General features: G+C 35.8%; 1 protein-coding gene across 2 annotated transcripts in view; it reads right to left on the bottom strand.

Annotated features, from left to right (window-relative positions):
* The window catches only part of GPHN (gephyrin), a 422,394-nt gene that overhangs the window by 56,879 nt on the left and 352,979 nt on the right, over window positions 1-12,536 (bottom strand). For both annotated transcript variants that reach the window (XM_079768794.1, XM_079768793.1), the window contains 2 exons: window positions 6,559-6,614; window positions 1,875-1,994 (listed from right to left, as the gene is read on the bottom strand). In XM_079768794.1, the coding sequence (XP_079624920.1) occupies window positions 1,875-1,994; window positions 6,559-6,614 (176 nt within the window). The remainder of the gene's footprint in view (window positions 1-1,874; window positions 1,995-6,558; window positions 6,615-12,536) is intronic.

Genomic DNA, 12,536 nt, shown 5'->3' with positions numbered 1-12,536 from the left:
TGATGCCAAGGAATAAGTAAAATATTTTTACATTTTAAAAAAATATACCTATCAAAATACTGAATCTTAATTTGTAAGTAGCATTCTCAAGGAAAATTAATTTTATATATATTATTTATATGTAATGTTTGTATGGAAAATAATACAATCTTACATAATAAAAAGGTAATATTTAAATTACCATCACTCCGCTACGCCCATGATTGGGCCAGCGGGTGACACAGGGGGCGGGACTCGGGGTGGCTGGGGTGGTGATTGGGCCGGCAGGACGCTGAACTCGCGTTGCCAGTGGCTACGCGAGCTCAGCGTCTGCGCCATGGCTGTGCTGCGGCACAGACAGGCCTCTGGGGCAGCAAGCCGGCGTTTTGGAGGTTTGGAGGCGGCGGGCGGCTCCCCAGGGAGGAGTCTGGCGGCAGTTGGGCCGCAGGAGCACGTGGCAGCGGCCCCAGCCTTCCTGGGCGGGAGGCAAAGGCAAGACCCTGGCCTGGGCTCCGGCCGCAGGAGGACCACGCCCCAGCCCCGCCTCGCCCTAGGGGCCCAGGGACTTCGGAGCTGCCGACCAGCGGACAGACAGCTTACACGTGCATGATTTAAATCATGCACTGGGCTTCTAGTAAATAATAATATAAGAATAAACTGTTTTGCATATTCACAACTGTAAACCTACTTTTGCCCCACCTTGTATATATATTTGGCTAACCTAGTAGCCAAATGAATGTTTAAGGAGATAACTTATCTCTTCTGTTCCCATGAATCATGGGTTCAATACTATACCAAGGTTCCCAAATATCTGCAGAAATTTCAGTGAAGGACTTATAGTTTGCCTGGTAGTAAATTTCTATAAATGAATAGTGATCATCAATATTACATTTATGGGCTGTGAATAATATTGTGAGACTGGAACTGTGTTTTGTCATCTGGCAGAGTCTGGGGAGGCATGTGTTCTGCATTTCAATGTTCTGTTGGCTTCCCTGATGCCAATAAATCTGCTGGACAGTTTTAACAGCAAGCAATGTGATCTGTATGCCAAGAGTTGAATTTTATAAGCATTACATGTGAAAAGATGATTAAAAAAAATTCCCAGATCAAGAAAAGAGGTGTTCTCTCAGCATGGCCAAATTTTACTATATGCCAGACCAGGAGAATATTATTATTTTTAACTTCAGCTTTTAAAATATAAGCTACCTTAAACTTCTTCACAAAACAAGTAAGATAGCCAGTCATTAAGACCTCAGTTGAAACTATTCTTTTATTGGTGGCTGATCCTCTGACTGTAATAATTGCCACTAGTTTCAGTGACATGAAGGCCTGCTTAAACCAAAAAAGATCCTAGGGTCCTTTATTTCAGGCTATAGAGGGTGAACTGGTATCAATTTAATATTTCCAGGCTGTTAATTGGTGGCACAGATTTTTCTGAAATATAGATACTAGAGCTGAGTGTTATTTGGTTCAAATGTTTGGCTTAGTGTAATATTTAAGAACCTGCCCAAGTGTTCTTAAATTTTTCTCTATTAAGTCTCCCTTCACATTTTATCAGAAGCTAGTATAGGTTAACAAACTTCTTAGCTAGAAGGTATGGCAACAATTAATACCTCTGCTCTTTTATCTTGAGGTAGTTTCTTTCCTTGTTTGTATATATTTCTTGAATCAATGTGGTTCAAATTATACTATAATCACAGTAATAATCATAAAAATGTCTCCTATAATAGATTTTTAAGCCTAAGCCGGCAATTCATTATTTAGTGTAGACTCATACACTACACTGTAAGATCCTAAAATAATCAAAACACACTGGGTTATTCTCATAAACATTGCAGAAAATGGACATAAATACTGCTACAGGAATGTAATGATAAGACCTGGTGATAACGTACATCATCAGACTCCCTGATAAGTTCGGTATCTTCTACTTGTACTACAGCATCAGCACCGCAGGGGATTGGAGCACCTGTTGTAACCCGCATGACTTGTCCAGGCATTACTGTCTGAGTTGGCTGGAAACACAAGCATGTAAGAAAGAGCTGATTTACTTTACTGCTGTTAAGTAAAAACAACATTTTCCTGTAGGAGATGTAACATTTTTAGAAACAAACCATAAAAGGAAAATCATACAGTCTTATTCATTTTGGGCCAGTGTAATGAAAGCTATTCACAAACAGGTACACTCCAAGAGGCTTTAACTTGATTTATGGTAATGACCATTAGATGCCTTTTGTGGTACCCTGTTTTCCTTTTGAAGAACTGCCACTTACATGTGCCATTATTGTCTCTCACTCAAATAATGTGAATTTTCTTAATATATGTAAAGTGATTTCAGAGTCTTTAAGAAAAAAATGCCATGCAAAATGGTTTTATGCGTGACAATTATGAAAAACCAGCACATTAGTCACTTACTAAAGTTTTGATATTTGAGAAATGTCATAACTTAAAACTAAACTTTTTGGTTAAATATAGGCAAGTCAGAAAAATCATTTAAATTATTGCTCTTGAAAATCTTTCTACCAAATGTAATGAAATAATTTTAAAATGATTGTAGTACCTGTAATAATTTGTATGAAACACTATATCTGAGATTTTCATTGTCTGAACTCTCATAGGAATGGTATAGGAGACCAATTACAGGACCTGCCTGGTAAACTTCTCCTAGCATAGGAAAAAGCATATTTCTATAAGATCCATCTGATAGGTTTGAGCTGGCCTCAGATGAGTAACTTGTTATTGGCCATGATTTAGGTCAGAATTGGGAAGGAAAATGCTTCAAATTTCCTCTAAGGTAAAATTCTGAGATAATATTAATTCCTCAATAAAAATCTTTCCAGCCTGGCTAGTGTCGCTCAGTGATTGAGTGTCTACCTATGAACCAGGAGGTCATGGTTTGATTCCCAGTCAGGGCACATGCCTGGGTTGTGGGCTCAATCCCCAGTAGTGGGGGCGTGCAGGAGGCAGTCAATCGATTATTCTCTCTAATCATTGATCTCCCTCTCCTCTCTTCTCTCTCTGAAATCAATAAAACATATTTTAAAATAAGTATCTCTCCAAAGATATCTGCATCATAAGTATTTATTTAAAATGTTAGGTCACGTGCTCACTTCGGCAGTACATATACTAAAATTTTAGGTCACAATGTGAATACATTTAACACTACTATACTGTACACTTAAAAAATGATTAAGATCGTACATGTTATGTACTTTTTAACAGATTAAAACCATTTTAGGGAATTGCTAAGGATACATACCTCTCCAGTGGATATACATATGGAGTAAAACTGAAAATTTATTTATTAGAACAGCTTTAAAAAGCTTCTTTCAATATTATCACTACAAACAATCCCACTAATAGATAATATTATTGAACCCTCAATCTATGTTTGGTACAGTGTTAAGTGCATTATTACATCAATTTATATAGTAACCTAAGCTCAACAAAGAGAGGAATTTGTTTTATTTTTCTGTTGGCCTCTCCAGATCACATCATCATACCATCCTGTGCTGTGGCCCAGAAGGCTGACCTCTAAATGGACTATTTCAACCAGGTTTTCATCACTGGATTCTGGTTAGGTAAAGCCAATGGGAGGGGTCAACAAGAGAGAGAGGGCAGAAGAGAGAGAAAAGCCGGGTTTATATCTCCTTTGCTCTTTCCCTGCCGGGCTGCACTTTGGTGAAGGCTAGGTCATCTCTACCACTGACAGGTGACCCTGAGCCATAGCTATGAATCTCCACAGGTCCACTCTTTGCCCTGGCTCCTTCAGACATAGAGATGGTAATGGAATTTCACTGTTATCCCCTGGGTGCTTCACATTTCTTCGTTAGTTTCTCTCAACCCTATCTATATCTTGGAGATAGTCCCCGCATTAATCTACTTAATCACCTCTTTCCAGACATATTTATTTCTCTACCATTCCAAAGCCTAGAAAGTGTCTGGCACAAATAAATATTTCCAGAATGAATAAATGAACATAAATAATCTCATTATCACAACTATATGAAGTATGCAATCCTTTGTGGCTTACAACTCCAGTGTTCTCCCTCCTTTTCTCAGTTATTGGAGAAAGTGATTCTTGGGATTGTACTGTGTATCCCTTATTCTGCTATTGAAAATACATTCCAGGCTCATTCAGAATTGTTATATTTTAATGTAATCTTCTGCTAAGGTAATGCATAGGATTTAAAATGAAAAGTTTAGAGCCCATTACATTAAATTTTCTTCCTTAATTTTCAACCCCAGATACTACTACTACTACTACTTATTGTCTGGAACCCCAGATACTACTACTACTACTACTTATTGTCTGGAACATCTCAGTAATTTTTTAATGACAAGCATTAAAGATCTGACATAATATACATTTTTAGTAGAGATGCTAATGCCAAAACAATCTTCTGAGACTGAGGAACAAAGACATTTAATATAGTCCTTCATTTGCTGAAAGTGCTTTTTTGGCTAAGGCAAAAAGTAAATCCTAACGTGAGTTTCAGAGCAGTTGCTTCTTAAGCTGAAGTGTGCTAGCCTGGAGCCCTGCTTAATGCAGCATATTCTGTAAGTATACTTTAAGTTTTATTGTGATTGTACCTGCAATTTTCTCTACTTCTTGGCTTAAACCAACACTTAAGAAATGTTTTTGGCCCAGCCAGGGCTGCTCAGTGGTTGAGCATGGACCTATGCACCAGGAGGTCACAGTTCCATTCTCGGTCAGAGCACATGCCTGGGTTGTGGGCTCGATCCCCAGTTGGGGGGAATCCAGGAGGTAGCCCATCACTGATGTTTCTATCCCTTTCTCCCTCTCCCTTCCTCTCTGAAATCAATAAAAATATACTATATATTTATAAAAAAGAAGTGTTTTGTGTGATTGTTAAATAAACAATTTGGCTCCTCTCCAGGACTAGTAGTTCTAAATGGTAGATGAAAGATATTACATCCAATGTAAAAGAAATTATTGGATACATAAAACATTTACAATCTACTTAGAGTAGACACATAAACTGCAATTGAATTGAGTCAAATGAAAAACTCTAAAAATAAAAAAAACAAAACTCTAGCAATATGTGAAGTACTTTTTTAGATCGTTAAGACTAGTTCTTTTAAAATTTTTATTGATATACCTTATATGCTTTATATAAAGTAAAAACAGTTTAAATCTTAATTTTTCCTTAATGGAGATATTGAGTTGGATTTTTGAGCTTCATCTAATAATAGCATTGCATAATTAAATAGTATTTTCTTTGAAAGTGTCCAGTGCTAATCACTAGGACCAAATCGTAAGTTATTCTGGTACAGCAAGAAACCATTTTGTAAATCACTGTTTCAGTGTATACAATGGTATCCCGATGCTCACGTGTATGTACTTTCAATAATTGAGCAATTTGGCTCGTCTGTATGATATGTAAGTTATAAAGACTATCGCAGGTAATGTGCAAAAACCCCACCCATTTTCTTGTATAGTTTTGATATTTTATCCCATAAAATTTTTATAAGAACATACAAGCTGGAAACTTTTAAGTTTCACAACTTTTCTTGTGCTCCTAGTTCTCTAGTATAACTGGTGGTCTTAATTAGCAACTAAAATTTAAGAAGTCCACAAAGTCCTTAACAATCTGCTACCTATCCTTACGTATACTGTGACTACTACAAACTATTTGCAGTTCCCTGAGCATCCCATGTAATTTTTAAAACACTTTTGGACAGTAGTTCTATTCATAACATTGATATTTATACAGGAAGAATCATCCAATCAAGGGCTGGAAAATGTTTATGGGCATGTCTATGAGACATGCCAACAACACCATGCCATCTACACTAATAAAAGAGTAAGATGCAAATTGACCATACCTTCGTGATGCCCACCAGCCAATCAGGAGTATGCAAATTAACCCAACAAAGATGGTGGGTTAATTTGCATACACAGGTACCAAGAAGCCAGGGGCAGGGCAGGACAATTGCATCATTGCCATGGCGATGACGCAGGTGTTCCACACTGCCACAGCTGCTCCAGGCCTCTGGGCAGCGTGGGAAGGTGGAAAGGCGGCTCTGGGCCTGAGTGAAAAGGCGGCTCCGGCCAGAGCGAAGGTGGTGCTGGCAGCCAGGGGAAGGAAGGCCCATTCTTGCACGAATTTTCGTGCATTGGGTCTCTAGTGTGTATGTATGTATGTGTGTGTGTATATATATATATATATATTTTATTGATTTTTTACAGAGAGGAAGGGAGAGGGATAGAAAGCCAGAAACATCGATCAGCTGCCTCCTGCACACCCCCCACTGGGGATGTACCCGCAACCAAGGCACATGCTCTTGACCGGAATCGAACCCAGGACCCGCAGGCCGACGCTCTATCCACTGAGCCAAACCGGTTTCGGCAAGGGTCTCTAGTATATTAATAGATGCAGATTCTTACAGTAAGAAAGAATTGGCTCTTCTCATGGGAACTCTCCTTTAATCACTTTGATAACCAGTCTAATCCCTCTCTAAGATTTCCCTTACAGTGATGGTTGAAACTTAGAATTAAATCCTGAAAGTGCATGAAACTGAACTCTTTAGGGCCTGTCAGGCCTATGAATCTACCTGTTCACCGGCTTGGGATTCCCCAATGATGAAACGATCTCCTGGACCATCAGCAGCTGTGAGATGAACAGAACCAAGAACAAACATCAGAATGGACCTATAGCAAGGAATAAAAACCTACTATTGGAATTCTAAAATTTGACTCAAATGATCAGATAGGCTTCAGGAAAGTGTCTAGATGAGACAATGGCTTTACTCCTGGTTTGGTATCCCAAACTCACAAGTACTAATAGAAGTGTTCCTAATTTGTGTTCTTTCTTGGTGTCACTTGAGATGGTCTTCCTCTTGCTTGATAATTTCCAAACATGTGCTTTTAAAATAGGAAGGTTTTTTTTTTGCCTATCTTCCTAAATAAATACCACCTTATTCATGGGTATGTATTTGTGATGTGGGTGTGCCACTCATGGATATCAGTATACATTTCTCCATTTTCTATAAAATTTTTAACTATTTCATACTATTTTAAAAAAATTTATCACTCAGTTTGATCTTTATAATAACCCAGTGAAGTAGGAAGAACATAACATTCTTCTCCTTTTGACATTTGAAGGAAATGAGTTATAGAATAAAGGAATTCAGGTAGAAAAGGTTAAGTACATTGAACAAGTTCTGGATTGTGGTAGAGCTAGGATTAAAACCCAGTCTCTTAATTTCCAGTACAATGTGTGTGTGTGTGTGTGTGTGTGCGTGCGTATTTTATAATGGGTCAATGTATATTATTCTGAATCAGAATGTATAGCAGTACTGCATCACATTTTTTCCATTGATTACCCTTTCACTATTGAGATTGAAAAAACCGTCTTACCCATTTTTTTCTGAATACAGTATAGTAATGACTGGATAAGATATTCCTATAAATAAATATATTCAAAATATATTTGAAATATATTCAAATATATTCATTTTTTCAAATATGATATGGATTTTAGACCAATACTACTGGTAAGGCAATATCTACCTAATGAGTTTTATGATCAGGACCATTAGTTCTGTGTTATCTGCATACAGCAAGGGTTTGGGACACATACACAGAAAAGATAACACTTTCTATATTACTATTTTAATTACATTTGCAATCATGCTGATAAATAATAAAAGTATTTTCCTTATTTTAAAAAGGACATATGAAATTCATTATTTCTCTATGTGACTACAACATTGTGTTTTTTACTAAAGGCTTGTAAACAATACTGTTTATAATGAGTCACTTTTTGTACAGGCTTTGGTTGACCTATTGTGGAGGGAGATAAGAATTAACATTGGGTATTTTCTACGTGAAAGATATTGTATCTTGTGCTTCATAAACATTATCTTAGTTAATAAACTCTTGACTTCTTTTTGTTTGTTTTAAATCTTAGAGTATTTTCAGTGTTCTCTTGTAAAAAAGAGAACAGTTTTCCTGTAATGCTATTCTTACTATGCTGTTTTCATGGGTTCTTCTTTTTTTAAAAAACTTTTTTTGAAGTGAAAAATTTAAACAAACATAGAAGTACTTGTTTCAACAATTATCAACATTTTACCCATCTTGTTTCATCTATTCCCTCACTTATTTTGGCAAAATTTTAAAGCAAATCATTATTTTCTTACTGTTGAAAATTAAAAATTCAATTAGCTTTCAGAATTCTGCACTAACTGCATCTCAAATGTGAATACATTTATTTTTAATTATTTTTTTAGTAAAGATATTACCAGCTTGCCATCTTCCAGTAGCAACATAGACATTTTCTCTTTTTACTTCTTTGGGCGAGGGAAAATTAGCATGGCGTTAGAGAAAACAAAGCTGAATCTGAATCCTGGTTCTGCCTATTATTAGCCTCAGGACTTCCAGCAAATTACTAAACTTTTCTCTAGCCTTCACAGTTTTCTTGATAAAAATGGGGATAATCATTTAAAAATACTAATTCTTTTTAAAGCTTTTCATTCCTTTCACTCATTCACTAAATTTCTAAGTGTCATCAAATTGCTGAGGTAGAGTAAAGAGTAAAATCAGACATTGTTTCAATTCTAGTGCAGTGCCAGTTTGTTGTAATGTTTTTTAAACTCTGGATCACAAATGGAGGTGGGCTCTAAAATCAACCCGTAAACAATGTTGTTGTTGTTTTTTTTTCCAAATTAAATAGAATAGAAAATATATTTCATCACATATAGTAAGGATAAATACTGTTTCAGGAAACTTATTTTTATATGTATGCATATATATACATATATTTGTAGATATTGTATATGTTATATATGTGTGTATATCATTAGCTTGTAATGTATACTGTATTTAATGTCTTTTTTTTACTTTTTAAAAACAGACCTTATTTTTAAGAGCAGTTTTAGGTGTGTAGCAAAATTTCATGGAAGAGTTCAAAGTTCCCATATCCCCCCTGCTCCTGTCCATAGTTTCTCCTATCATCAATATTTGTATTAGTGAGGTATATCTGTTATAATGAATGAATTAATATTAACACATTAGTACTAATTTAAGCCCGAAGGTTACATTAAGATTCACTATTGTAATATAGTTCTGTGAGTTTTGACAAATGCATAGTGTTTTGTATCCACCATTACACTAAAGTAGAGAATTAATGCGTGTCTTCCTACGAGTATGGTTAAAATAAAACTCTTCAAGCCACTGATGTAATAGATTTTAACCAACCAATCATGTTAATGAATATATAAACACAAATTAAGAAAACCACTCTAAAGGAACATGGTTTTATGACAGTACACAATAAAAGTACTGGAACTACACTGGAGGGTCAAGGAAAGTTACCCTAATAAGAGGATTTTTTATTTGAATATGAAGGATGAATAAGGCTAAGTAGGCAAAAGGTAGGACTGTGTGTGTGTGTGTGTGTGTGTGTGTGTGTGTGTGTGTGTGTGAGAGAGAGAGAGAGAGAGAGAGAGAGAGAGAGAGAGAGAGATGTGGAAATGCTCCACCTAAAGTTCTTCACCTGGAGAGCAGTATGTGTAAAGGCCTCTGGTTCATGTCCTCCTTATATCTTACCCTTTAGCCACTCTCAAATTCTAGTACTGTAGCTCCTAAGGATGACTCATATTTCAGCTCCACAGCATGTGCTACTTCCATTGCTTGGAGTGTGTCCTTTCTTTATCCCTGCCTTTGATGAAAGATTTCTTAGCTTTTAAGACTCAGTTCAAATGTCATTTTCTTTAAGAAGTCATATCTGACTCCCAATCCTCAAGAGTCACCTACTTTCTCTTTTGTTTCTCCAGAGTATTCTTGAAATAACTCTAATATGGCTTCCTAATATATTTGCAATTATTTGCTTATTTGTCTCAGGGGGATCCCTAGAAACTGCTGCATAATAGGTATTCTATACACATTAGAAAATGTTCAATATGTGAAGTATTCAAAGTGTCCAATAAATAAGAATTAATAATCTTCTTAGAAAGATGCATGAATGAATGAATGAATATTTTTTTTCAACACATAATGCTGCATTTTGAATGTCTTTCATTTTCTTGTAGGCATACTGTCTTCAAAATGTTTGTCAACATTCACCATCTTTAGATATTTAGAAAGATTACTCTGATTAATTCTATATAACTTAGATTATATTGTTATTCAGTCAAGGTTATGACTACCTTATCACTGATGCTCAATAAATACTTGTTAAAAGAATAAAGAAATGAATTTTGCATTTCTATAATACTTAGGTGGAATGTTTGTAAACTGACTTGTGTGTGTTACTATTGTCTTTTGTAAATCTTTTAAAATACTTTAAAATGAGCTCTGTAGAAACAGGGATCACTTCCTTCATTTCTTTTTTGAAACCCTCTGCTCTTCAATCTTTCTCCTGTCTCCTGTTTCCCCACACATGCAAATGCACATACACTTAATATGCTTACATCAATGTTTTACACAAATGCTCTAAATAAATGTTACTGAATAATGAGTGACTGGAGATCATCTGGGGCAAGACTGGTATAGACTGTCTGGGAGGCCAACATCTGAAAGAGCCCTTAAGTGATTCTAAGCAGCAAGATCCTTTGTGATTAGGGACTGTGAGTTAACTGGGGAGAGAATACCTGGGTCACTTAAACTATGTTCTCCACCTTGCCCTGGGAAACAGGCCTCTATACTGCTGGCTAAGGAAGGCCCAGTTAACCAACATTATAGAAGGCTCTTTGAATCAAGAGGAGTCTTTTTAAAAATTATATTTCCCTTATAATAGTGCTTCTCAGTCCTTAATGAGCATATAAATCACCTGGCAATCTTGTTAAAATACAGATTCTGATTCAGTGGGTCCAGGATAGGACCTGAGTTCCACACTTCTAAAAAAGCTGATGTTGATGCTGATGCTGCTGGTTCATAGACTATTCTTGTTGAGGAGCGGACAAAATTGAACTGAATATAGACACATTCAGACTAAAGGAAAACTTAAGGAATAAAAAAATCAGTGAACCACAGAAGTTCTGATTTTACATTGACACCAAGGTTCACTATTTCTTATAAAGATAGACAAATAATAACCAATCTATCTAATTGCTGATATTTATTGAAAAATATCTATCAAAGAGATAAGTAAAAGAAAAGTTGCCATTTTCAAGATGAATTCTATAAGCTTGGGTGTGAGGAGGCTGAAGTGTAGGAATGGTGGTATATGAACCTAAAGTTTGAAAAAAAATTAAGCCACAGTATGCCATTAGAAAAGATGGATTCCAAGGATTTCTGTAAAGGCTTAGGATCTGCCCCCCCAATTCTGACATTTCAGTTAATAAACTTTCTTTTCTGTTTCATAATTGTTGAATTAAATTATAAGGATAAAGTGATAAAAGCAATATAAACCCAATCCTAACAGCAAATGCATTATATAAGTAATTCATTACACTTAATACTAGATCCTGAAGCTTTTTGTTAATGTCCAGATTTTTTTAGTCTTGTTTACCTGTTTATGTAAAGATTTCTGATATCATTTTACATAAAATTGATACCATTAGATAACTGTTCATTGTGGCAATGTATAGAAAATAGTGTTCCCCAAGTCATTTACTATAGAATTATTACTTATTTTCATTTTCCAGCCATATGTGAACTCTCTTTAAGCCTCCTGAAACACTTTATTCATTTATTTCCAATAATAAAGAGTCTCATCATTTCAATGTTAGGACTGAATAAAAAAGACTGCAGAGATCACAAACCTTTCAGAGATCCTAGGAAATATCTTCAACAGAGGAACAAGGCAGAGGGATTTATTTACTTTGATAACGGAACTACAGTAAGACCAGGATGATAGACAATAGGGCAATAGTATTTACGTATATAGTAAAATTAAGATTATAGAAAGAGGTGGGGTGGGCGAAACAGAAGGTGACAAGACTAGCACAACAGGATTAACCCTTTGCATTCGGATGTCTAGTGTGACTCGACACGGTTAGCATTAGAATAAAGGAATCGAGAAAAAAGCAAGCGAGTGCAAAGGGTTAATACTTGCTGCAATTATACTGAGGGATTAAATCAGGTTAGTTGTTTGAAATTTTAAATCTGTTGCCTTTTCTTATGGAAGGCAGGGAGCTAGGGAGTAGAACAGATGAGTGAGAAGGCATTTTATATCATTTACAATTAGCTTCCAGGAGAAAAACACCCATTTTGTTTTTAGCATTGAGAAAAGAGATATTCCTTAAATACAGTTTTAACTAAAATTAATTATTCCAAATTATCTCTCTGCTTACATGAGTAATACTCCCATAACTGAAGTGTCCTATAGTGGAGGCAATAGGCTGTCAAATGGGTTGGAGAACCAGCTGTGGCCAAAAAGGTTTTGAATGGGCAAAATAAAAATCCTGGAACATGGCTTTCATGAAAGACTAAGAATTAGCTCTAAATCAAAAAAATTATGCTGATAAATCACAAATTAAAAAATGGTTATACTGTATTTTAGTATACAGTTTAACCTACTGCGAGGAAGTACAACAATAATTATAGTGGTTAGGCAGTGAGAAAACAGGCAATTTTTAAATGTTCTTTT

Source organism: Cnephaeus nilssonii, assembly GCF_951640355.1.
Source record: "Cnephaeus nilssonii genome assembly, chromosome: 4".
Classification (NCBI taxonomy): Eukaryota; Metazoa; Chordata; class Mammalia; order Chiroptera; family Vespertilionidae; genus Cnephaeus; species Cnephaeus nilssonii.
This window is presented reverse-complemented; position numbering and strand designations above follow the sequence as displayed.